The 25,045-nt window shown below is 37.2% G+C and overlaps 1 protein-coding gene across 2 annotated transcripts; it reads left to right on the top strand.

The window, feature by feature from the left end:
• The first annotated feature begins 1,920 nt into the window (after positions 1 to 1,920).
• Positions 1,921 to 23,739, top strand: BMS1 (BMS1 ribosome biogenesis factor). 2 transcript variants are annotated; one of them, XM_032191313.1, is made up of 22 exons: positions 1,921 to 2,138; positions 2,571 to 2,761; positions 4,324 to 4,403; positions 5,552 to 5,740; positions 6,242 to 6,384; positions 7,563 to 7,684; positions 8,340 to 8,536; positions 9,206 to 9,342; positions 9,912 to 10,711; positions 11,590 to 11,691; positions 12,825 to 12,982; positions 13,528 to 13,609; positions 14,158 to 14,234; positions 15,234 to 15,416; positions 17,034 to 17,222; positions 17,827 to 18,007; positions 18,522 to 18,580; positions 19,567 to 19,689; positions 20,705 to 20,852; positions 21,785 to 21,960; positions 22,364 to 22,525; positions 23,222 to 23,739. In XM_032191313.1, the coding sequence occupies exons 1-22, from the start codon at positions 1,963 to 1,965 to the stop codon at positions 23,456 to 23,458; spliced, it is 3,912 nt and encodes a 1,303-aa protein (XP_032047204.1). In that variant the 5' UTR covers positions 1,921 to 1,962; the 3' UTR covers positions 23,459 to 23,739. The 2 variants fall into 2 exon arrangements, with proteins under 2 accessions (XP_032047204.1, XP_032047205.1); XM_032191314.1 differs by lacking the exons at positions 1,921 to 2,138; positions 2,571 to 2,761; positions 4,324 to 4,403; positions 5,552 to 5,740; positions 6,242 to 6,384 and adding an exon at positions 7,113 to 7,260.
• Positions 23,740 to 25,045: the final 1,306 nt, after the last annotated feature.

Raw genomic sequence — 25,045 nt, 5'->3', positions numbered from 1 at the left:
CATTGGCTGGGTGTAAGAAACGAAATCTGGGGGAATGGCTTAGACTCAGTGTTTGAGAATGAGCAAAATGGGGAGCAAGGGCCTAAAAGTTATCTTTTTGCTTTGGGTGGCCAGAGTTCAACCTGTCATTTGGGTCACACATGAAACTGTGACAGCGAGTCTGCCCGATGAAAGATGAGTGATTTTTGTTCAATTTGCAGTGCCATCTAAATTGGCTAGAGGTTTTGCAGGTCAAAGGGTGGAGTGCTTGCTGTGAGATGTGTGTGCTGTCTGGAAGGGAAAGAAAGATAAACACAATTAGCAAGGTATACAAGAGTGTGACTTGCTGAATGTGTACTGCTGCCCCTTCCCAGCCCCATTCTGCTGGGATTGCCACCAAGCTTACTGCAGAGGAATTCCTGCATGCATTTGGCTTTTGGTAGCTTCCTTAACCTGTATGTACAGACTGATCTTCACAAATACATCTGTACAGAAGACTTAGTCATCCAATGCTCAGACTGTGGGATTAATTCTGCCAGGAGGCTTGAGACTATGGAATTGGGTTTGTAGCCTTGCTGTACAAGGTTTTCTTTTTACCTGGGTCTGAATCTACTTTCTTTAACTTAAGAACTTGCAGAAAACAGACTTTATTTACAGCCTCTAGTGGAGAAGGCATTTACACAAAACGGGTATGCACATGGCAAGAACAATCTGGGTGGTGGCAGGGAATGGCTCACGGGGTTTATTTGAGTTTTAGGTGTGCTCCTGATAAAGGACACTCCTGGCCTTTTTCTAGATACTTAATGTATAGTGTTTTCATTTAAAAATGACCAATTTTGTAGCCTTCTAAAAGGCAATATTTTTGTGGTGTCCCACTGTATAATTTTTTCAAATTGTATGATTGTTATTATTTTAAAGGAATGATGTTAATTTAATTAAAAAAAAAAAAAAAGTAATTTTCTCCTTACCAAATGAAGGCTTTCTACCAGGGCGATAATGAACTTGTGGAACTGCAGTCAAACAAAGATGTAATTGTGTTCCTGCTTTGCACTTCATGCAGTGGGCCTGTTGTTAGACTCGTTGAGCTCCATGGCTGTCTGGAAGACCACTGTATTCACAAAAAATATTCTGATGAAATTAATGGGAGGGATGTACAGCTCTGGAGGGCTTCTGTGGTTGTGTTGAAGCATTGTCAGGCCTAGGGTATTGAAAACTATACATGCAAATCCTTTTCTTTGTACAAGTGTACCGAGATTTTAACACATACACTGTTTACTCCCTTTTTTATAGAACAAAATAAATATAATAAAATGAAACAAACACAGGTGGTTATTTTATGAATAAAATTGCCATCTCTATGAAGAAGCTGTCTAGCGAATGTGTACACAAGAAGCCTGGACTGTTAGTCCTGATTTTTGTCAGTAATTTATAATTGACTCCTTCACTGCCACGGCTAACTTTTCTGCCTTGACCTGAAGCACCGGAGCGCTCTCCTGTCCCGTGGAAGCGCCACAGCTTCATCCAGTCACTCAAGGCCCTCTGAACACACACAATCCTACAGAGGAACACCGACACAAAGTGCCGGGCCGACAGGTCTACCCCTGCCCTCCGGGCCGACAGGTCTACCCGTCTCCCCGCCCACCCCACGGTGCGACGGCGAAAGGGCTCCGCTGGCAGCCCGGAACGCGAGGCGTGGCCGCTGCTTTCGGGGGAGAAGGGACCCTGCACCGCGGCGCTGGGAGCGGAGGAAGGGGGCAGGTGGGCGCCGCGCTCCCCGGGAGCCCCGGGGCCGGTGGTGGTCGCGGGTGTCCGGGCGGGACGGGAGGCACGGGAGGCGGCCGCCGCCTGGAGCGGGCCCCGTGGCGCTGCCGGGGTGGTGGGGGGGCCGCGGGGGGGCCGCGGTGTTACACGTGGGCTAATGGCTGCGCTTCCTGCGCCGCGCACAGGAGCCGGCTGCGTGTGGGCTGCTGCTGAGCGGGGGAGATGGAGGAGAAGGAGAAGAAGAAGCACCGTGCGAAGCACAGCGGGCCGAAGGCGGAGAAGAAAAGGAAACGTTACCTCAATGATCTAGGAATAGGGGACGAGGAGGATGCTCGGAAAAGAAACCCCAAAGCCTTCACGGTCCAGTCCGCGGTGCGGATGGCCAGAACTTTCCACAGGTAAGGAACAGGGGTATATATATATATATAAGGAACAGGGATATGTATACGGTGTGCAACGTGCAGAGTTAGGCGGCTGGACGGACTTTGGCTGGGGTTTCTGTACTCCTTTGAGGAGAAATGCATATAGTGTAACTTGCGTGCTCATGAAGCTTTCACCATTTCCAAGGTTGTGTTGTAACTTACACGTGTGTCACCAGTGCAGTGCTTTCTGCATCTGCGTCAGGTGCTGCAGGTGTGCTATTCGAAATGGAAAGAACAAAATCTGTGTAGCTCTTCAGATTGTCGGAGTTCCACATGGACAGTAGCAGCCAGGCGCCTGTTGAAACTTCATGTTTGGATTTTTGCATCTGCTGAAGACTTTCAAAAAGAAACGTTACTGAATTGTATGTGTTTTGTTCTTTTTTTTTTTTGTTATAAATTTATTCTCAGAACTCAGGATTTGAAGACTAAAAAACATCACATCCCTGTGGTTGACCGTACTCCTTTGGAGCCACCTCCTGTGGTGGTGGTTGTTGTTGGCCCTCCCAAGGTTGGAAAGAGCACTTTAATAAAATGTCTCATTAAGAACTTCACAAGGCAAAAATTGGTTGAAATCCGGGGTCCTGTTACAATTGTTTCAGGTGAGAACAAAGATACAAGAAATTGAAATGCTTATTTTACACTCCTTAGTTGTCTTGCTTTTAGGGCTAGAATGTGTTCACATTCTCATAATTTTTGGTCACGTTGAAGAAATCATTTGGGTGTGTTATCAGGCATGTTCACTAACAGAATAGTGAGACTAGGGCTTTTGCATTTCTAAACTTGTACTTTCCACCCTGCTAGGATCCCAGTTCTCTTTTTTCTTTCTGGCCTTTTGTCTGTTTTTTCCATCCCCAAATATTTTTCCTAGTTTTCATTTTCTATTGGGTTCTCTTTTCCCTCTTGAACTGATTTTCTCTAGCTTTATCTTAGCTTCTACATGCGTTTCTCATTCTTTAAGGTTCCCTGACTTACAGTCCCATCTTTGTTTACCTTTCTTTCTTAGACCAAGAGTTAATTTGCTTAGCCATTTCCAGTTATGTTTCTCCACCTCACCCCCTAGTCATTTCCATTTCTTTTTTGTGAAATTTTCAGTCCCAATTTTCCTTTGGCCTAGCTTGTTCTTTTCTTTACTTTTCTTGCGTATTACCAGTTGGATCACTGAGGTCCTAGGAGGAGCATCTCAGCAAAAGAATTTTTACAGGAGATCTTGCTTGGATCTAGACAGCCATGTTTGGTGTAGGTGGACTCCACAGATTTAAACTAATAAATCTGTGCAGCATTGGAACAGGCTGCCCAGGGAGAAGTGGTTGAGTCACCATCCCTGGAGGCCTTCAGGAAAGATGTAGATGTAGAACTCCGTAGCATGGTTTAGTGGTGGAATTGTAAGTACTAGGTCAAAGGCTGGACTGGATGATTTTAGTGATCTCTTCTAACATGAACCATTCTATAATTCTGTGATCTGCTATTTGCAAGGAATAATTGACGAATATGGAAAAGGGAAAAATTGAAAGGGAAAAATGTGTTAAATTGGATTTCTTGGTTGGTCTATTGGGACTCAGGGACTGAAATTTGGTAACTTTAGACGATAGTTATTTCAAGATGTCATTCTTGTCTAAAGTTTCATTGGACAACTCTGGTTAGTCAGGTCAAATTAACTCTGGGTACTTCCTTCTAATTGAGGTGCATGTTAAGAAATCTTTCTTACCCTCTACTTTTTTTTTTTTTTTTTTTTTTTAAAACTGTATCAGAGTGTAGTTTTGTCCTTTTGATATTACCTGGAAAAGTATCTGTAAAATAAAGTCCTTGGTACTAACTCTGGGTTACTAAGGATAAGCAGAGGTTTTCTTCAAAGTAAAAACAAACAAAAAGAAAACAACCTTTTTTGAAATTAATATTGTTTTTGGAAAAGGCAGGACAACTTCTTTGAAACCATGTACTCAACCTGATGATTTTAAACCAAAAGGTTAAAATTTAGCAGAACTAAAAGCGTATGTTAACAGGCACTTGACAAATGTGACATTGTTCAGTCTATATGTTAGACAAGAATGTGAGTCCCGGATACTATTTAGGGACTTAAGGAGTATAAATTGGAAAAGCAAGCTGTGGAGTAATTAATTTGCTTTCTGTTTCAGTTTTTGGTTCTTCTTAATCTTGTTTTCAGGTAAAAAACGCAGGCTAACTATTATTGAATGTGGATGTGACATTAACACAATGATTGACCTGGCTAAAGTTGCTGATTTGGTAAGTTAATGATAGATGGTCATTTTAATAAAAATAAATATTGAAAGTACATCTTTTGACTGGACTGTACCAAGAGTTTCTTTGATGCAATCTGATGTCTGTCTTTGAAGGCTGCTGTGCAGCTGTGTGGTTGATTTCAGTGAAATGTGATCACCTTTGTAACTTCTGGTAAAATTTATTAAGTCTGTTTGTAGTGAGGACCTGATGCACAGTCCATCTATCTATGTAGAATTTTGTGTCCATTGAGTGTTCATAGCCGATAGGGCTTGAGATCCTTAGCTAAATATTGACTGAATTCAAGTACATACAATAGTCCAGATACTGTTCTATCTGCATGTTTTCTACTTGAGGAAGTGAGATGTATTAAAAACAATCTGCAAAAATCTGTCAGAAAGTAGATGTGACATGTTTAAAATGCTGAATGCAGACAATGATGCTGTGAATGTATTTGGGCTTATTGTTAGGAGGCTGAGATTACATAATAACTCGCTGACCTTTTTCAGTATTTGCCATGCATTTTAAGTTCTTCGTTGCTGAGGACCTAACATGGCTTTGCTTCCGTTTTCATGTTACTTTGGGTGCCACTTTCTTGTGTCAGTGTATTTGAGCGATGCACAACAGTATTACAGTGTGTGAAGAAAGCTTGTTTGTCTTGCTTTACCAAAACACTCTGCCTTAGAGGTCTTAATGAATCTAAGACAAAGATACCCGTAGCTGAGGGATAACTTAATTTTATTAGTCCTTCCTGCCAATATTGGAGGGTTTTCTATTTTTCATTTTTAAAATTTGCCAAGTAGATACCTATTTGGGCCTTCGTATAATAGTGTATATTATTGTATTCATAGGGCAGCTGTGTTCTTCCATAGTTCTATTCGTGAGAGTGTGCAAATGAGATCAGTGCAAAGATTTGATTGACTGGAAAAGCTGATCTGATTTCCTAAACTGAACTAAATTCTGAAGCATTTAAGATGGATAGTGTAATTAAAAAGACCAAGTTGGTTTTCAAGTTATATGAAAATACATAACAAAACTTTTGCAGGATTTTTGTTCTGAAGAAGGTTATGACCTTTAATGGCTTGGTCTTTGAAATTAGCTCGTATAGGTATCGTGGTGGTCTTCCAGTGAAACGATGATCTTGTGTCTTTCAGGTTCTGATGCTTATTGATGCCAGCTTTGGATTCGAGATGGAAACATTTGAATTCCTGAACATTTGTCAGGTACATGGCTTTCCCAAAATTATGGGAATTCTTACCCACCTGGATACATTCAAGAACAACAAACAATTAAAGAAGACAAAAAAGAAGTTAAAGCACAGATTCTGGACTGAAGTATATCCGGTATGACATCCAGCATTCATTTTCTGTATATTGTGCATTAAATTAGTCTGAATTAAGACTAAAGCAATACTTAAAAAAATTACGGCATTGTTAAAATCTCTTTGATAATACTCTAAATGGACAATTTTGATATTATATCAGATAATGTGATCTTCTATTTACTGAAATACTTGGATAATTATTCTGTGTCCCAAGCTACTAAATGTGTTGTACTAGTAAAAAGGTCTGTTACACAGGTATTATGCAAGGGGGATGTGCTTGTTCAATTTAGGAGACAAACTGAACCTTTGGACCATTTTTTTCTTTCACTATCAGTTGTCTTTTCCTAAGATTTAGGGGGCAGTTTTCATGTTGAATTAAGCCAATTAGTTTGATCTTTTGGAATCCATTTTAAATTGCAATTTACATTTATAATTTACGAACTAGAATTCCATTGGCTTTTTCAGTTTTGCAGGTATTAAAATGATATTTAATGGTTTTATGTCCTTTTAACGTGTTTAGGGTGCTAAGCTGTTCTATCTGTCTGGGATGGTTCACGGAGAATATCAAAAGCAGGAAATTCACAACTTGGGGCGTTTTATCTCTGTTATGAAATTCCGACCTCTTACTTGGCAAACCTCTCACCCGTACGTTCTTGCAGACAGGTGTGTGCTTTTCTCTGATCTTTATTCTCAGCATAGAAAACACCTTTGCAGTTAAAAAGGTCATTCATGTATTATTAGAACCAGTCAGCTTTATGTGTGTAATGGGTATTTAGTAATTATCTTGATGGCTTGGGGGAAATTAAAATATACTTTTAAGTTTGCATTTGTGAGTTTAGCCATTCATTTTCTACTTGCATTGGATCATGTTGCCTGGCCTTTGGTATATAGTAAATCCTTTTGAAACCCAGGAAAATAAGTAATTAAAGGATCCTCCTTGTTTATGATTATATTAAATCTCTGTAGAAAAGTAAAAAAGCACTCTAGCAGTTTAACAAGGGCTGGTGAATTAGTTCATGTGCAACATGAAAGCAATCTTCATGATGGCTATACCTACCTGAGAAATTACCTCTCTTTTCATGTTTTATTGCCAGAATGCTTACAATTATGATTAAACTCTTACAAGGATCTAGAACAGTTTCTTTCAAAGCTGAAATTCTTTAGAAAAAAAATCTTGGAGAAGTAGGTAAGCATCATGCAGATACGCAAAGCAAAGACGGAGAAAAAGAGACAAAAACACTCTGTAGGCTTTCAGTCACGTTGTTTTAGGTTACTCTAACTGTTAAAATTACTTTGGTTTCTGGCTGGGTTTTAAGTTCATCTGCAGCCAGAATAAGTGTCCCCTCTTTGGCTGTTTTTGTTTCCTCCTTTGTGCAGCGTAGAAAGCAGTAGTGGAAGCAGTTTCCATCTCATCTGCCTGAAATCAGTCTATTTTTCCCTCTGCCAGTCCATGTGGTATTTTTTGTGTTGCTCGCTGACATTATTAAGGAAAAGAAGGTACTACATGGCTGAAAGGAATACATCTTTCAGATTCTTAAGGTGATAACTCATTTTCCCTCTACTAGCAAAATTGATTTGAGGAGTTCGTGTGTGTAAATAATGACTAAAATGTTAAGCAAGAGGTATACGTTTAGGGAAGTGTCAGTATGTCCTCTGGAAATATGTTGTTGGACATGATGATGCAACTTCAAAAATATTTTGCGGTTTTATTTTAATTTTTTTTTCCCTTCATGATATTTGTCATTTACCAGTTTGATTTTTAGAGTTTGCAAAGCATGACTTACTGGTGCCACAGTTCTATTCTCTTAATTTTTATTGTTTTTTTTTTTAATGTTGGGTAGAATGGAAGATTTGACAAACCCAGAGGATGTCCGAATCAATCCCAAATGTGACAGGAAGGTATCAGTTTATGGCTACTTAAGAGGAGCACACTTAAAAAATAAGAGCCAAATTCATATGCCAGGTAATTTATCAGATTCTTAAAATTGTTTGTGCTGATCTGTGTAGCTGATGTTATTTTTATTGTGAATTTATTTGCATCTTTAAACAGTACATTGTAATTTTTTTCACCTTTCTACGGTCTTGGAAATTGTTTTTTATAATAACATTCCTGTAGAAATGCATTCTTGTAAATAGTTTAGCTTTTAATTCTGCGGTTCTCTTACAGTGTTAGATTATATTGGCAGCATCTGAAGATCATCAGCGGTGTTTTGCTTTAAAAGGTGCTTGTAGTGTAAACTAGCTCTAGTAGTGAAAATGAAATTTGGCTTATGTAAAATTTCTCATACTTTCTGAATAAATTTAGTATTTAAGTGCATGATTTAAAAGCTTAAATTCGGAGATATGATAATACTAAATTTGCAATCCTACTGAGGAAAGTGAGTTACTAATTTTCTTATTAAAAACAGGCAAACACAAAGCTTTTCAGTATTCTAGTGACAAAACGTAAGCTTCTCTAAGCTCAATGGTAAACAGAAGAATCAGATATTTGATACAAAGCTTGCTGCTGAAAAATTACTGAACACTGTTATGTTTCTTTACCTCTTTGTGATGAACTGTACACATTTTAGAATTTAAACTTTGTGACAGCCTTATTGCTTCATTGTCTGTCACCCCAGGTGTAGGGGACTTTACTGTGAGTGATGTGAGTTTCCTACCAGACCCCTGTGCTCTACCTGAACAGCAGAAGAAGCGTTCATTAAGTGAGAAAGAGAAGCTAATCTATGCCCCTCTCTCAGGAGTGGGGGGTATCGTGTATGATAAGGACGCTGTTTATATTGACCTTGGTGGAAGCCATGCTCATGAAAACAAAGAGGTAAAGGAATGTTGTTGATATGAATTCTCCTGTCTTACAGAATGTAGTTTTCACCTTTAGAGCCAAAATGAAGTGCTTAATAATAAGCTTACTAAAAAGAAAAAAAAAATCCCTATATGTTGGTTAACTTATTTTTCTGTTCTATTGATTTTTCTTTGTAAAATGTTGTGCAAAACATTTGAAAGATCAATTACTAATAAGTAATTGAAGTTAGTTTTGGAAACTGTCAAAGCATTGACTTAAGACTTACGGAAGCTCCTGGTGCTGGGATATTATTGTTCTTGCTATGTAAAGTAGGATACTTGCAGGAAAGCACGTAAAGGATTTGACTGGTCAAAGGGAGAGATGACGTATTTTGCATATGAAACAATTGACTTTAGCTGTGTTCCTCTGTATTCTGCTGAAGGTCGATAGTACATAAGATTGCTTGTATTTACTGTAGTGGTTACATACTGTGAAGGAGGCCATCTTTCATTTTTCATGGGTTAATACTACATGCATTTGTTGAAGAAGTGAGACCTTGCTATGCTGAGAAAATGTGTATTGAAAATGCTTCAGAATTTTTTTCTTAACAAATGAATATTTCTACTGTTTTAGGCAGATGAATGACTTAATTAGTTGTTTGTTTATTCATCCTAATTTAAATGTAAAAAAATGTTTTTTTACCAGGAGGATGTGAGACCAAATCATGAACTAGTTCAGAGCCTCATCTCCACTCATTCAGCAATTGATGTTAAGATGGCATCAAGCAAGGTTTCTCTCTTCATGGACTCTAGACCATTAGGTTCAGAAGACGTGGGACAAGAGTAAGTTTTGAATTTTGAACATTGCATAGTGTTTGAACATTAAAGAGTCTCTGGTTTTATGTTTTAACTTATGAAAAATTCTTAATAGAGCACAATTAGTAGAATGGCTCATTGCCTATTTCTTCGTCTTCTAAGACTTCTCATACCAAGTACGTATTTTGAGAAACAACTGGTGTTAAAGTTTTGCAACCAGTATAATTCTGCCATCCAGAAATTCCATGCTGATATGGTGTTAAGAAGTTTAACTGTGCTATTCGTCAGAGCTTTGGAGAACGGTAGTTATAATCTTCAGTGAAATTCCTTGAATTCCTTGTATAACCCATTTTCTTTCAATGGAAAATTGAGAAATTTCTTAGAATTCTGTAGGCCTATAATGTAGTGTGTATTCTTGAACTAAGAGGTTTACCGTACTTAAGTCTGTTGCCTTTCTAGTGTTTTCTATAACCTCTCTCTGTTTTTGATATTCCTCCTACAGAAAGGCTTTAAAATATTAACATGAAGCTTAATTGTTTCACTAAAATTTACTTGCACTTAACTCTCTTTCCCCCAAATGTGATCTTTGAAAACAGGTTTGTGATGCCAAAAGAAGAGAGGCAGATTGATCCGAAGACTGGAAGAGTACGTCGGAAGGCATTATTTGATGAAGAAGAGAAGAAAGAAAATGTTGATGCAGTTAGTGATGAGGAAGATGACCAAGAAGAAGAAGCCATGTCTGAGGATGGAAGTGATGGTGACGATGAAGAAGATGCGGAGGAAGAAAGTGATGAGGAGGAAGAGATGGCTCTTGGGAGTGCTAAGCACCTGAAAACAGAGGTGGCTAAAGAGGAATCCATGAGTGAACTTCCAGCATTTGCAGATAGTGAGGACGATCTTGAGATGAGTTCTGAAGAAGAAGGAGAAACTGCACCTGAAGAAAATGAGATGGAGGAAGATGATGACGATGAGCAAGGGACATACAGGAATGAAAGCTCAGATAGTGAATTCGAGGCTGTAAGCAAAGGAGTTGCTGACTCTGAAAAATATGAAATAACTAGTGCAGATAGGGAAATGAGATCGCAACTGTCAGCTCGCAGTCTGAAAAAGAAAACAGTGCTCACTACAGATTCGGGAAATTGCACAGCAGAAGAGGCATCAGAATCTGAGGTTGAATCCCTTGATGAGGGAGGTGATGAAGAACAATCACATGATGATTTAGAAGCTGAAGTGTCAAATCAGAAACAATTTCAGCAAACTTGGATAAAGAAAGCTGATAGTCGTAGACAGAATAAACTTGAAGCTGTAGAAGCTGAAGCTGATGATGATATTGAAAATCTACTGAGAGAGGAGGAGGAGTATGAAGAAAAAATAGACTTCTCAGCTGACACTGCAGGTAGACTGTGCATGTTAAATTTTTCTAATGCAGCTGTTTTGCAGATGTTTTTATTGGCTTCACTGGTAAAGAATATTGTAATGAGTAAATATTATATGTATTGGAGGGGCAGCATTGTATTGAGTGGCCAACTTCAAGTTTGGAAACATCAGATTATTTGTTGTTAAGCCTTTGATTTGTAGTGTAGGAAGCTGGTCTCAGGTTTCCTTGCTCAAAAATGGAGGTGATTTAATTTTATAAAATTCAGTGTTTCTATATACGTTTCTTCTTACCTTTAATCTTTCTGGATAAGTATGTAAAATAAATTAAGATGCTCTATTACATTTAGAAAGAATAAACCATTCTTGGGGGAATATTACTAAAATGTTTTAACCATTGACCTGAGCATTTGAATATGTTGCCCTGAGGCAACATAACACATTTCCACAGAGGCTGCGGAATCTCCTTTCTCAGACATACTTAAAAGCTGTTTGGGTGGTCCTGGGTAACCTGCTCTACGTGACCCTACTTGAGTAGGGAGGCTGGACAAGATAACTTCAGAGGTCCCTTCCAGTCTCAACTGTTTTGTGATGCTTTGGACAGGAAAAGTATCATCGTGGAAGTAGTCAAATTTGTTAGTATTGCTAATAATCTCTTAATGCTCTTGTCCTTCTACAATTGGCGTTCATCAGGAGGGAAAAAAAAATAAAAGAGGAGATAAAACCTGTTAGCCACAACTTAAGTTTCTGTGTATATATGAAGTATGAAAAAAAAGATAAACTGTGGATTGTGTTTACATTTCTTAAGCGTGGGGAGGTTATGTCCTTATTTAAATAATTTATGTCGTTCCTAAGTTTTGCCATTTTCTGGGGATGCAATGTGCATTTTTTCCTTTTCAGGTGCACTGAAGTGGAAAGAGGACCTCACACAGAAGGCAGCTCAGGCCTTTCTAAGACAGCAACAGTCAACCCCTAATCTTCGTAAACTTGTATATGGAACAGGTACAGATTTGTCTGGAAACTTGTACAATCTACTAGGCTTTTAGCTGCTACCCAGTTCGTGAGTCTAAATCTTGGAGCACTTTTAGAGGGAGGCTTGAGGGGAGTTAATTGAGTTTCTTAATTGCCAATACTAATTTTCACTGATAATTTTAATAAAAACAGTTTTTACTTTTCCAATAAAAACATTTTGAGCTCATTTGGCAGGCTACTCGGTTGTTACTCATGTTTTACAGAATAACTATTTTCCCCAAGGCATCAAAATTTAGTCGCTTCTATAATTGTATAGTAGTTATTACACAGATCCATTATGGTGATTGATGCCTTTCATAAAGGAGTATCTTTTCATTGTCTGTTTTTAGTAATTTCTGTCTCACAGTGATGGAGAGTGGAATATCTGTTCTTTTAGACATGTCTTAGTATTATGTCTGAGTTAAGGGTGTTTGTCAAGGAAAAGCAATAAGTAAGCCAGCTGACTTGAAAAGAAGATAAAATAATTTTTATATAATTTGTCCTATGTAAATCACAACTTTGCCAGGAGTTGTCTGAATGTATAAAGTAGAATACAGTAAGAATTTGGCTTCTATAAACCTCTCATAGTGCAGGAATGGAAAGACATACAGACAGATTTTCAAGTTCAATATTCTTGACTTAAACACTAGTTTAGTGTTGCTTTTACTGCCAGATCATTTTGGTATTGTTTCTAGCCACGGTATTGAGAGAACACTGTTTACTTATGGGGCATTATTGGTAGCAATAATACCTGTTATGCAAATAGAACTAGATCTCAGGTTGGTCAAGTAAGTACATGGAATTTGTGAAGTAAATTGTGTTTCAATACAGAACAACTGCACAACTGAAGCCAAGTATGGTCACAGCATATAGTTATCTTCCTGGCTGTTGCTTACCTGACGTGTTCCTTTTTTATGTATTAGTTTAACCCTTACACTGGATCAGAACCATGACTTTTTCTTCAGTCTTTGATATTTTTGATATAAGGTGCTTTTAGCTTGCATCTTTCTTTTTTTCCCTCAAACTACTGCAAGTGTTGTGAAACGAGGTAGAAAAGAGGTGGTTGACGAAAGTAATCCATGTACTGTGGAGGATGTAATCAACTGTCTGTATGCTTCATGTAGTGATTGAGGACAACGAACATGAAAGTGAGGATGCAGGTGATGAACTTGGAGGTTTGTTTCAAGTCAGACGTCCAGACAAAGAATCCAAAGAGAAGGCTAATGCTCTTGACTGCTCCAAGTTTCTGATAGAAAAGCCTCAGGACTGGGACTTAGAAGAGGTAATGCACTTAGATAATTGTTTTTGCAAATCATATAATGGTTATGTCTTGGGTATGTCTTCAGAAGCACTACTGAATTGTTGTGGAGGAGTGGCATTGAAACAAACCTATGCAAGGGACAATGAGTGTCATATATTTTGCTACTTAGGTCATTAGATGTATTTACTGGCTAACAGGATTCAAGGTCTGTTCTCGCTTGAATAGAAAACTAGGTAGATAAGATAGTTTAATGCTTGCTTCTCAATTATCTGATGGATCGCAGTTTTCTGTTTATGTAAGAAACAGACAAAAAAAAAACGACGGGAATCAAGAGTGAAAATATGATCTGTAAAGACATCTGGGCGAGATTTGAGGTAGTTTCTCATTCCTGCTTTCAGCTGAGGCATTATGTAGTTTTGGTAATGATGTCTTGATGTGAAGCTGTGTGTGAGAATATCAGATGATCTCTAAGCTGGGAAGATGGTTGAGGAGAGGCGACTGAATTAGAAAACCTTTGTGTTGTTGACCTGTATAGTTAAAGCCTGTTATCAACTCTTATTTTGCAGGTTATGAGCAGTATTAAAGACTGCTTTGTTACAGGAAAGTGGGAAGATGATAAAGATGCTGCAAAGTTGTTGGAGGAAGATGGTATGTGTAAGACTTCTAAAAATGGCTAATGGATAAAGGAGTTGAAAAAAAAAATACTTAGATATGACATAGTTATGCATTTAGAATGTTTTGCACTAGTTCTATGTTGAAATTTTCTTCAAACTGTAATATAAAGTATTCTACAGATGTGAATATATTTCCATGTTGCCGTAAAAATGTGCAAGTAGCACATGCTGAAAATTTGCTCTCTGAAAAAGGCTGCATATTTTAAATTAGAGCATTCCTGTTACATGAAGTGAATTTTGTGAGGCAGCATCTGTGTTCATTTAGAATGATTAAGCTTTATTTATGTATTTGAACGTAAAATATAAGTATCAAAAGGTAAAAGGAATATCCAGTGGAGTTCAGCTGAGAATATAGAGAATAGGAAAGACAGAACATATTTCTAAAAGTGGATAGGAAGTAAATACGTTTGGGCTGAAACTAATCTACAAAATAATTCTAAGGATAATACTGGAAGTATGAGAAATTCTATGGGACAGTATAACAGGTTAGATGTCAGATGTCATGGTTGTTTCTTGTTGCAGAAGAACTGTATGGAGATTTTGAAGATCTTGAAACAGGTGTTGTGCACAAAGGAAAGTCTGCTGCTGAAAAAGATGAGGTATGACCCGTGTTTGTGTATTCTGGAGCAACGTATATATGTATATGTGAGTTGCTGATCAACGAGTAGGCAACCCATGCAATACATTTCATTTTTGTGACTTGAAAGAAATGAATAGGAGCAAGGAAGAAAAGATACGTGACTCTGGAACCTATAAAAAACAAACAAACAAACAAAAAAGTGTATTTTTAGATTCTACCATATTTGTTTAAAATTAATAGAGTAGATTAATTAAGTCATCTCACTATTTAACAGTAGATGTCAGGCTTAATCAAGAGTTGGAGGATGTGAAGTTATAAGATAAATACTTTAAAAGCAAGTGTTATCACAACTGTTGATACTCTGTCATCTGATGTGGAAGATTACAGAGCTCTGTTTAAACACAACAAATAATGGAAACTTAAATTCCTTACATCTGTATAAAAGGGGATGGTGGAAGCACTTTGTTGCTGTGGCTTGGATGTCTCCCAAGAACAGAGCTGTAGTCATCTGTGATGATATAGATTGAAAAGTCAATAAATTTTTAGACTGAACAACTTGATGTCTTTACAGTTGGTATAAAATTAAGGGTAACATCATCATTTTGACAGCGTTCAAATGGTTTGTGAACAAGCTTACTCCTCTCTGGCCTCTAGAGTGCTTCCCTCAGAGCAGTACTACTCAATGCTATCAACAAGTTGTTTTTTCCTCTTCTACTATGTGTGCTTGTTTTAGATGTAGCATAATAGGCCTATTTTAGGGTCTCTTCCCCAACATTAAAATAAATGTTAAGTCAAGAACCCTTTTAGTGAAAAGGGATATGATAAGATTATGGAATGTTTTGGTCATAGCCCTTTTATGAGTAACTTAGAAAACATTTCCATTTTAGGTAGAAACGAATAAGTCAATGCAATCACTTGCATTATGAAAAAATATTTCTTAATATGTATTAAAGTGTTGATCAGAATGGCTTTTTTTCAGTTAACACTTTTACATGTTTGCTAAATTGCCTTTGATCAGTCTGAAAATGAGGAAGAGGGCAATGATGGAAAAAAGTCCAAACCAGAAGCTGAGGAAGAGGAAAAGAAAAAGGAGCGGCTGGACAAGAAACGGAAACTGAAAGAAATGTTTGATGCAGAGTATGATGAAGGGGATGCCACGTACTTTGATGATCTTAAAGAAGAAATGCACAAACAGGCCCAGGTACAAGCTGTTAACTTGTCAATTTATCTGACTGTATGTTTTCAGAAATGCCGCACAGGTCTTTGCTGGAGACACACATGACAAACCAAACAAATCGAAGTTCAATTTAAATTGAGTTATTTAGTTAACTCTATTCTAAATCGCTGAATAGATGAAGTTTACATGACATATATTGACGTATTTAGAAGTTTTTAACAATAATCTATTTGTTACTTAGTAGTGGGACTACTATGGCAGGTCTTAAAAAAATAAACCAAACAATGACAAAAACAAGAGAGAGGAGTCCTGATGCCCTTCTCTCCCCAGAAGAAGCTTTTTATGTGGAAGGAAGTAAAAATCCTTGTCATATTAACTTGCATCAAATATTTGCCTGGTATTGTTTTGGTGTGGTTTTTTTTTGCAGTATTAAAAATAGATGTGTAAGTTTTTGCATGGTAGTCTTCTCATCAAACTGTCAAGCTATTTTGAGAAAAATTGTTGTGATGATGCTCTATACATGTAGTAGGAGTTTTGAGGGGAACTACTCATAATTTGGTACTGATTTTGTTCCAGGCCTTGTTTCTAGATAAAATCCTCTGAACTTAAAAGTGGCTTATTTCTTTGGCTGGCTTGGAAGAACATTGTGTTAAATTCCTAATAATTTCACTGTCTTCCCTTCTAATAAAATCTTGCCCCAGATAGTCATTAAACTAAGTGTTACCCTGTTGTATTAGCCTGTGTCATAAGTGATCGTGGTATACTGACATACTTACTAAGAACACTTAAAGTGTTAACAAGTAATTCCAGTAAAATTACATGAAATAATTTACAATTGTTTCACTAGAGGTCTTTTTAAGAAATACGTACCTGCAGTTGGCTGTGCTCCTACTGCAGGATGGAAGGGCAAATATCTCAAACTGGGGATGTGTGAAGACTTCTTCAAAAAATAAAACAAAAAACAAACAAACAAAACTTGAGCCACAAGATTTGTGCCTTATCTTAGTACCTTGAAAAATGGAAGTGGTAATTAGTTTGCTTGAACATGGCATCTTACATTGTAAGATCACTGAACATCAGGAGCTCAAGTAGGATGGTAAAGCTTTTCTTATTCACAAGGATATCTTGTTAAATATTTACACAATATCTGCATTTATATGGCACAGAAGAGCTTTAAAAGACACATTTGAGGATACAGAGTGTCTGAGGACACAGAAATATTTTTAAGCTGCTGAGTAAGATACGAGCTCTGTCCCCTTATAAGTGGCACCTACAGATCAGGATGTTATGTTTAAAAGGTAATTGGGTTCCTAAATCAAAAATGTGCTTTTGACAGTTGTACCTTTTAAAATCCAAAGTCACCCTTATGAAACGTGTATCAGAAGTGGCTCAGTCATTTGCTTCTCTTGGGCACTGTCTTTCAAGTAGACTAACAGGCCCACTTGGGATTTCAAATTGGAAGGATCTCATGGTAGCAGAGAGGATTCATGGTTCTGAATAAAAAGTCACAAAACCTATTAGATCTTTCAGGAGAGATTTCTATAAATCTTAGCATGTTTTAAATAGAACCAGCACCTCATGAACAAGTTGTTAATACTTGAGTTTTGTAAAACACGTGGTGACTTTCTCTTTGACACATAGCTTAATCGAGCTGAATTTGAAGATCAAGATGATGAGACCAGAGTGCAGTATGAGGGCTTTCGGCCTGGGATGTATGTTCGCATAGAGATTGAGAATGTCCCATGTGAATTTGTCCTGAATTTTGACCCTCATTATCCTATTATCCTGGGAGGTTTAGGCAACAGTGAAGGAAATGTCGGATATGTACAGGTATGTAGCCAAAGCTGTGAGTGCATTTTCTTTCAGTACAGATGTGCTTTATTGTGTTTGGAGTTGCTTTTTATTTTCTGTTTCTTGAGGACATAGCAATCAGACAGAAGTATTTGTTTTTCTCTCTTGAATAATGGAATTGTTTTTGATACAATTAACTCTATAATAGCAGATGCTGGAGTTTCACAGGCTTAGATAGATAACTGGAAGAAAAATGTTACTGTTATTTAATGTTCCTAATAGGGTTCTGCAGATAAGTCTCAGGACTAAGGTACGCTGTAATTGTGATTGCTAAATCACAAGCATGAATTGTATTCTAAAGTTCATGTTCTATCAAGAGGTGACTAGAGAAAAGTTACTAACATATAAAATTTTGTTTGCTTGTTGTAATGCAAACGTGATTTTGAAGTAAGTGAAATACTGATTAGCTTTCTTTCCAGTCAACGTAGCGTTAATGAGAGTGTTCAAGGATAAAAGCTTTCTGAGGAAGAAAATTCTAGTGTAGATGGAAGCTGCTTTCAGTCATTCCTGAAAGTAAAGGCTTGAATTTCCAAATTAGTGTGATTATCTTGTTATAACATTGTTTATCTTTTCTTCTAATTAGTTGCGCCTGAAGAAGCACCGATGGTATAAGAAGATTCTTAAGACACGTGATCCTTTAATTCTGTCATTAGGGTGGAGGCGATTTCAGACTATCCCCATGTTCTACATTGAAGATCACAATGGGCGTCACAGACTTCTAAAGTACACACCGCAACATATGCATTGTGGAGCAACTTTTTGGGGTGAGGGCATTATGGAGCTACTGTCTTGAGTTACTTGTATTCTGTAAAGATTATAAGGAAACACAGCTGGGAACTTTGGGAATGAAAGATCTTTAAGAAGTTGTGTTCCCTGTGGAATATAAAATAACAAAAAATGATACGGTAAAGCAAACAGTTGCTAAAAGAGAAGGTAGTGAGGTTTGGCTTTTAATTCTATTGTGAGCATTCCGCTTGGTTTTATTGTATTAAGGAGGAACCTGATTTGTTTGGCTGTGTGCAGAGGGAAGGCGAGCAGTTGCACATGTATGGGCCCAACGTACAAATGCTTCCATATGTAGGTAAATTTGTGCACAAATAATTGCTTTAATTTTAGTGGGGCTATTTATCTGAGTAATGGATTGAATATTTTATTTAACCTGTCCTTGGTTTTATTTGTTGAGATTATTCAGGTGTTCCTAAGCGTTTTGAGCTTTACGTAGAAGCTATATGTTGTATAATGAAGCTCTTCGTGCTTTTTTATTTAATTTTCTTGTAGGGCCCATCACTCCTCAGGGGACAGGATTTTTGGCGGTTCAGTCTGTCAGTGGCACAACGGTAGGTTTGTTACAACAAAGTGTCAACTACTGCTTTTCATGGGATTTATATCTTTATAATAAATGAGTTCAGGGAGGAAGGTTTCCATGTTGTAAAACAGTGATATTGTAGGACCTTAGCAGGTGGGTGGACTCATCTTTTAAAAGATGTATTGCAATTAGATAAGAACCTAGATTGAGGCTTTTTTTTTTTCCTACAAGAATTTTTATCTGCTATACTGAAAATGATAAACACAGTTACACTATTTTCCATGGAAGGATTTATGCCTACTTGTTTTTCGGGTACTCAGTATTTAGATAATTTCTGAAACCTTTTTAAAAGATGAGATTGTAATATTTCTGTTGAAAAAGTTTGTCCTTGATGTGATTTTTCTGTATCTCAGTAGGGTTTTTATGAGTATTTGAATTCTTGTAAATAAGCAGTATTGATCTTTTTTGCATGTTACCCATAAAGAGATCACTGTTTACAGACAGCATAGAAAAGTTTCATGAGTGGTGTTGTAATAAGGATGACAGTAGTGATTATCTCTTTGTTAAATACACCTTGTAGAAGTCCTGTTGCACAGACATTGTGTTACAAGTATTAAAAGGTTATTCTCATCATGTGTCCACAACATAATAGTGATTTATAGCAGTGCATGACTCTTCTCCTTTGAGATTTTGAGCAAGATTCTGTTTTACAGAGAAAAAAACAGACAGATAACAAGGACTTCCAGGTTGCTTCCAAGTTAATTAGAATGGAAGCTCTGAGAATCTTATTAGTGAATGGCAGGAATGTTGTGTCAGCGGTATCTTAACTAGTCTGTATGAAGTCAGTTTGTATTTGTTATCCTGAGGTATTCCTGTAAATGTTATAAATTCTGAACTAAAACTCCAAAAAGCAATGTAATTGTATCAATGCAATTGTTTCTTCACTATTTAGTAAACATATGTATTGCTATGTGATAAATACAGTTCAGCCATGTCTTTGATCTCTGCGTGTTTCAGCCTGATTTCCGGATAGCTGCCACAGGAGTTGTGCTTGATTTAGACAAATCCATAACTGTTGTGAAGAAATTAAAGCTAACTGGCTTTCCATTCAAAATTTATAAGAACACTTCTTTTATTAAGGTATGTATGTACTATAAAACTGTTCACTAGTGTTAGGAAGGAATGGAACTTGGTTCTACGTTCATTTGTCTTTCCCGAGGCAGAAGTTCTCCATAATCATTGCAGTGTCTCTAAAGGTACTAGCCAACAAATACCAATTACTTTTGTTAACCAGACAAGAATTCTGGAACAGTCACCTGGCTCACACTCAGTGTGGGTTTTGTTGTTGTTTTGTTTTGTTCTTTTTAGTTTATTTTCTTCCTCAGAAAATAAGGATTTCTTTCCTAACCTTTGAGTTAGCTTGCTGTAGTGGTAGACAACTCTGGAGAATGTTCTCCAATCCACAGTGTCATTCAAGCAGCTTCATCTCACTGAATTTCAGCTCTGGGGTCAAGGATGGCTTCTAGCAGTACTTTAGGACTTTACAACTATAGTTATGAAAAAGTCTGGGGCAGAAAATGTTGCAGAAGTGAATTTTGACTGACCCTTCAGCTCTCCTTAGTTGGGCTCTGAGGAAGAAATTAGGTTATTTTGTATTTGGGGCATTAAGCAACTAAGGACTGATTCTAACAGCCAAGCACTCAAATATTTGCATTAAACATACGCAGAATTTTCCTGGATTTCCCCGTAGTTTATGCAAGGAGAAGCGCAAGTGTTGCAGAGCTGTATTAGTCTCACAGCTAGCAATTTGAGGCAGCTTGCTTTACTTTTAAGGTATGCTATTTTCCAGCAAATCACTTGCAAATAGAACTGGACAGATTCTCTCAAGTGTGCTCAGTTTTAGAGTTTTAAATGCATGTATTTAATGCTAAAAACATTGCCTCTGATGTATGACTCCAAGGAGATTACTTCTAGTAAATTGAAGTCAGTTCAGTAGGTTTTTGGTACGGTCAGTACTTGTGGTATAAAGACAATACTCGGATCTTCTTGTTTCTGCATCAGATGCTTGTGAGGATGACTTCTGTTTTTGTGGCCTACATAGGTCACAGAAATAAACTTAGCATCTTGAATAATGATGGGTAATTCTCGCTTTTAGGGAATGTTTAACTCTCAGTTGGAAGTGGCTAAATTTGAAGGTGCAGCAATTCGTACTGTGAGTGGTATCCGAGGACAGATCAAAAAGGCCCTCCGAGCTCCAGCAGGTGCTTTTAGAGCAACATTTGAAGACAAGTTGCTGATGAGTGGTAAGTTGCACTTTCCATGTAAGATTGATAAGGGGCTGTTATCACACGACTTTCATCCTGCTTCACAGATTGAAATGCAGCGTCTCAGTCTCTCGAATCTGATAATTGAGATGTGAATTCACAAAGCATGAAATCTGCTGAGATGCAGAATGAAATAATAAAAAAAAAGTACATTTATGTTGGATTTCTTTCAGTTATACTTGGAAGTCTTACAGTATACAGATGAAAAGGTTTGTCTTGGAGATTTATTTCTCTGAGCGTTTTGAAGTGTTTTACACAGTGTGGTATGCTTTCCTTCATGAATGTGAATCGTATCTAGTGGTGCAAATACTAGAAGGATGTCTTTTTTACTGAGAAATCCAGTGTGTGGCATTGTAACTGGTTAATTTTTCTTCCCCCTAATGTGTTGGGGAAATTAAGCAGAGAACAGGGGTTAGTGATCTCCTGTGTTTGCTGAGCGTCACCGTGATGTTGAGAACGTGAGTTTGTATTTATCTAGGTTTATATGACTTCTGATGTCCTAAACACAGTGAAATTATGGACAGTACAGAACAAAAGCAGGTTAGTTCTTTAATGAAAAATAAGGAGAGGTTAGGCAAATCCTTTTTATCGGTCATAGTACAGGCACAGATAGATACATGAACTCTTGCGCTAGTTCGTTAATTAAATAGGAATATGGAGGGTGGTATTCAGCTGGCTGCTCTTTAGGAATATACCATCATCATAACTTCATGGCATTTTGCAGAATCCAGGTGTACAAATAATGACATTGTTTCTACCTAAATTTGAAGAGATTTGGTATATGTGCCAAATACAATACTAGCATGTGGTCTAGATGTTAGTTATATATTCTGTTCAGACAATATTTGCTTAAAATATGGATGTGATGAACTATGTTGTCACAACCAAGTGATATTTTTATTTTCTTTCAGATATTGTCTTTGTGAGGACTTGGTATCCTGTTTCTATCCCGAAATTTTATAACCCTGTAACATCCTTGCTGAAGCCAGCGGGTGAGAAAGACAGTTGGAGAGGAATGAAGACAACAGGCCAGCTGAGGCACGAACGAGGCATCAAATTGAAACAAAACAAAGATTCCCTCTATAAGGTATATTTAATACATTTATTTTTTTTTTAAGTCAGTGATCACAGTCTAATCTGCACTCTGGCTTAGAGCTGTGCAGACAACTAAGCCCAGGGTAAACACATATATGCATATGTAAGAACATGTGATTTAATATTTTAATGCACAGGACACAGTACTTCCTGGCATGAGAGAGAAGTGAAGCAGTGGAAAACAAATTGTTTTGGATCAATGAGAGTTTATGAAGTAATCTAGATAGTAAAGTAGGAGTGAAGTTTTCATTCACAGTTTGGTGCTAGGGTGTGGAGAACTGGTGTGGAGAACTTTTTTCTTTTTTTTTTTTTTTTTTTTCCCTGAATGTTGGAAAATACAATGAAAGCTTCTTAGAACATACGTAAGATGCGTGACCCTATATCCATTCTTCTAGCCTATCGTGAGGGAGAAAAGGCATTTCAATAAGCTCCACATTCCTAAAGCACTGCAGAAAGCACTGCCATTTAAGAACAAGCCTAAGAACCTTGAGAAGAAAGGCAAGACTCCAAAAGACCAGTGGAGACCAGCTGTTATCAGGGAGCCTCATGAAAAGAAGGTAATTATCACTTATTCTGAAACAAGGATTCCCTACTGGTAAATCTGTTGCTTAAACCATTTCTAACTATTGTTTTCACATTTGAATGTATTGCTAGTGCTAAAGATAATGTATGCTCCTACTGAAAAAGTATCACTGCGATTTTTTCTTTGTTTGTCACATGGTACATAAATAGAAATGGCTCTGAGTGGATAATGTCTTTTTATTAAGCTTGTAGGTCACCTAAAACTTGAATATGACTTCTGTCCTTGTCACAGTATTTTCAAGGTATTTCAGTTGGATATAGTGCTCTCATTGGGGTGACTTAAACTGATAGTTGCAGTCTTTTATTTGTCTCGTCATTATTATGTATTATTAACCAATATGGGACTTGAAGCAAATACTTCAAAAATTGAGAATTGCAGAGTGCTTTCAAGCAAGAAGATCTGAACTTCAGTTTGTGTTTGATAGTAGCAGTTAAGCACAGTCTTGTAAATAGTATCAAACCAAAATCAGAGTACACAAAAATTAAGTCGTTGTTTAACTTCTCAACAAGATGGATTAAATTAAACCACTTTAGACATTAGGGAACAGATGCAAAAATTGTTAGGAATTTGCCATGAATCTCTGATTCATTATATGGTTGTCAGCTGCAGTTCAACTGTTTCTTGCTCCAAAACTGAAATTTCAATTCTTTTTTTTTTTTTTCTGTTTTAGATATCGGCCTTACTCAACGCCTTGAGTACAGTGAATAATTACAAGATAAAGAAAGCCAGAGTGAAACATCGACAGCAGGTTAAAGAATATCTTAAAGTTAAGCAGAAGGAGGAGGAACAAAAATTCAAGAGGCAAAAGGAGGCTAAGAAGAAAATTTATCGAATACTGGGACAAAGGGAGAAAAAAATGCAGAAGTCAAGCTTGAAAGGATCTAGTGAGGGAGAGAAGGATGTGTAAAACTTTATCAGAGTTCAGGGCAAATGGGAATAATACGGTAGTCGTGCAATTTTCTATTGAAGAAACAAATGTATTGGACTACACTAAATGTGCTATTAAGACAGGAAAATATGCAAACATGACCTCCTTCAATGTATTGAACACATTTGCAAATGTATGTAAATAAGATGTAGAAGTATGGATTGTGATTTTTCTACATTATATCCTGGAGGACTTTCTATTTCAGTATATTTCTATCCATGCTGCAAGTCTGTCCAGCTAATAAAGTATTTTATTGCAAATTACTGTGTATTCTTTGTGTTTCGTCTTAATTCTAGTAGACTTCTGTGGAAGAAGGAACTCCAATGGATGTCTCTGAATGTGTTTGAATTGGCAGTACTGTGGGTTGTTGCCTCAATTTTTTTGTTGGCAAGTCTTCCACTAAAAGGCATGAAGATCATCTGTTAGTGGTCATGAGTTTTGTGTTCTCTAGCTTTGATGTACTAGCAAATGCCACTAGAGTAGCTTTGTCCTTTGCTTAAATCACCTGTTCCGTGCATGAACGCATCTCATATTTTTCTGCTTCTCACTAGATCTGAAATAAATGTTCAGAACAGAGCTTCATCCAGATCTTCTGTTACTTGAGCTGTTTCGGCATGCTGAGACTGCCAGTAGACCCCTCAGTTAAGTGCAACTTTCTGGCCAAGCAGTGTTAGATACTTTCTGAATGCTGGTAACTACTGGGTGATTTTCTGTGAGGTAGGCACAATGTAATTTTCTTCCTTTGGGAATGCCTTATTATGTCTGGCCAGCTTAGTTTGATGGTGTGGAGTTAAACTTTCTTAAGATGAGTGAAGTAGTAGCAGGTAGTTTCAATTCTGTTAAATTAACTGATGGTTGAAATCTTTTTCAGCGTGATAGGCTTTGAACAATCATTATTTGGGAGAGCAGAGGAATTTATTTTTGTTATACCATATATGCCATCAAATAGTTACTGTGATATACCTATTTTTAATACTTCATCCTCAAAAGAGGCAGTGGTTCAGATAAAAATCAGTAATTTCTTGGTCTCTTTCCTGAATGAATTCACTCTTTATCGTCAAGCCAAAATTCATTATTATTATTACACTGTGGTAATATTTGCTATCTCTGATGGGAGATCCCATGTGGGCTCAGATTCCCTCACACAAAAGCTTTCTGCTGAATGGGTTTGTAGACTTCTATGTGAATGTTTAGCATTTCAGGACTTCCTTAATTAATCTCATAACATTCTGTGTACTCATAATATTGAAATTCTAATGCATCCATTTCTGCCTATATGATACTGGTTTGAAACCAGACTCAAATTAATTTGCTGGTAATTTCTTTTCCCCTGTAAGGTTCAACTAAGGTCATGTGAATATCTTTTATTTCTAAATAATTTAAGATTCTCTGCTTAACAAACAACCGTTGCCTTCAGAATTTTGCAACAAAGCTGTTGGCTCTGTCTCTGTATGTGTAGGTTAGGTATAATCTGAATTTGCAAGAAGTGTTTCCCCTTGATCCCATTTTTATGCCGTTGTGAGCAAACTTAAGTCTTAGGTGCCATTGTTTGTATCTTCCATTCTT

The sequence above is a fragment of the Aythya fuligula genome, chromosome 7, assembly GCF_009819795.1.
Source record: "Aythya fuligula isolate bAytFul2 chromosome 7, bAytFul2.pri, whole genome shotgun sequence".
Lineage (NCBI taxonomy): Eukaryota > Metazoa > Chordata > Aves > Anseriformes > Anatidae > Aythya > Aythya fuligula.
The sequence above is the reverse complement of the archived record's forward strand: the minus strand, read 5'-3'. Positions and strand labels throughout refer to the sequence as shown.

Coding starts and splice junctions, on each gene's coding strand:
- BMS1 (XM_032191313.1), top strand. CDS start 1,963: ATGGAGGAGAAGGAGAAGAAGAAGCACCGTGCGAAGCACAGCGGGCCG. Junction 4,404..5,551: donor TGGCTAAAGTTGCTGATTTG/GTAAGTTAATGA, acceptor TGTGTCTTTCAG/GTTCTGATGCTTATTGATGC. Junction 21,961..22,363: donor ACAAAGATTCCCTCTATAAG/GTATATTTAATA, acceptor CCATTCTTCTAG/CCTATCGTGAGGGAGAAAAG.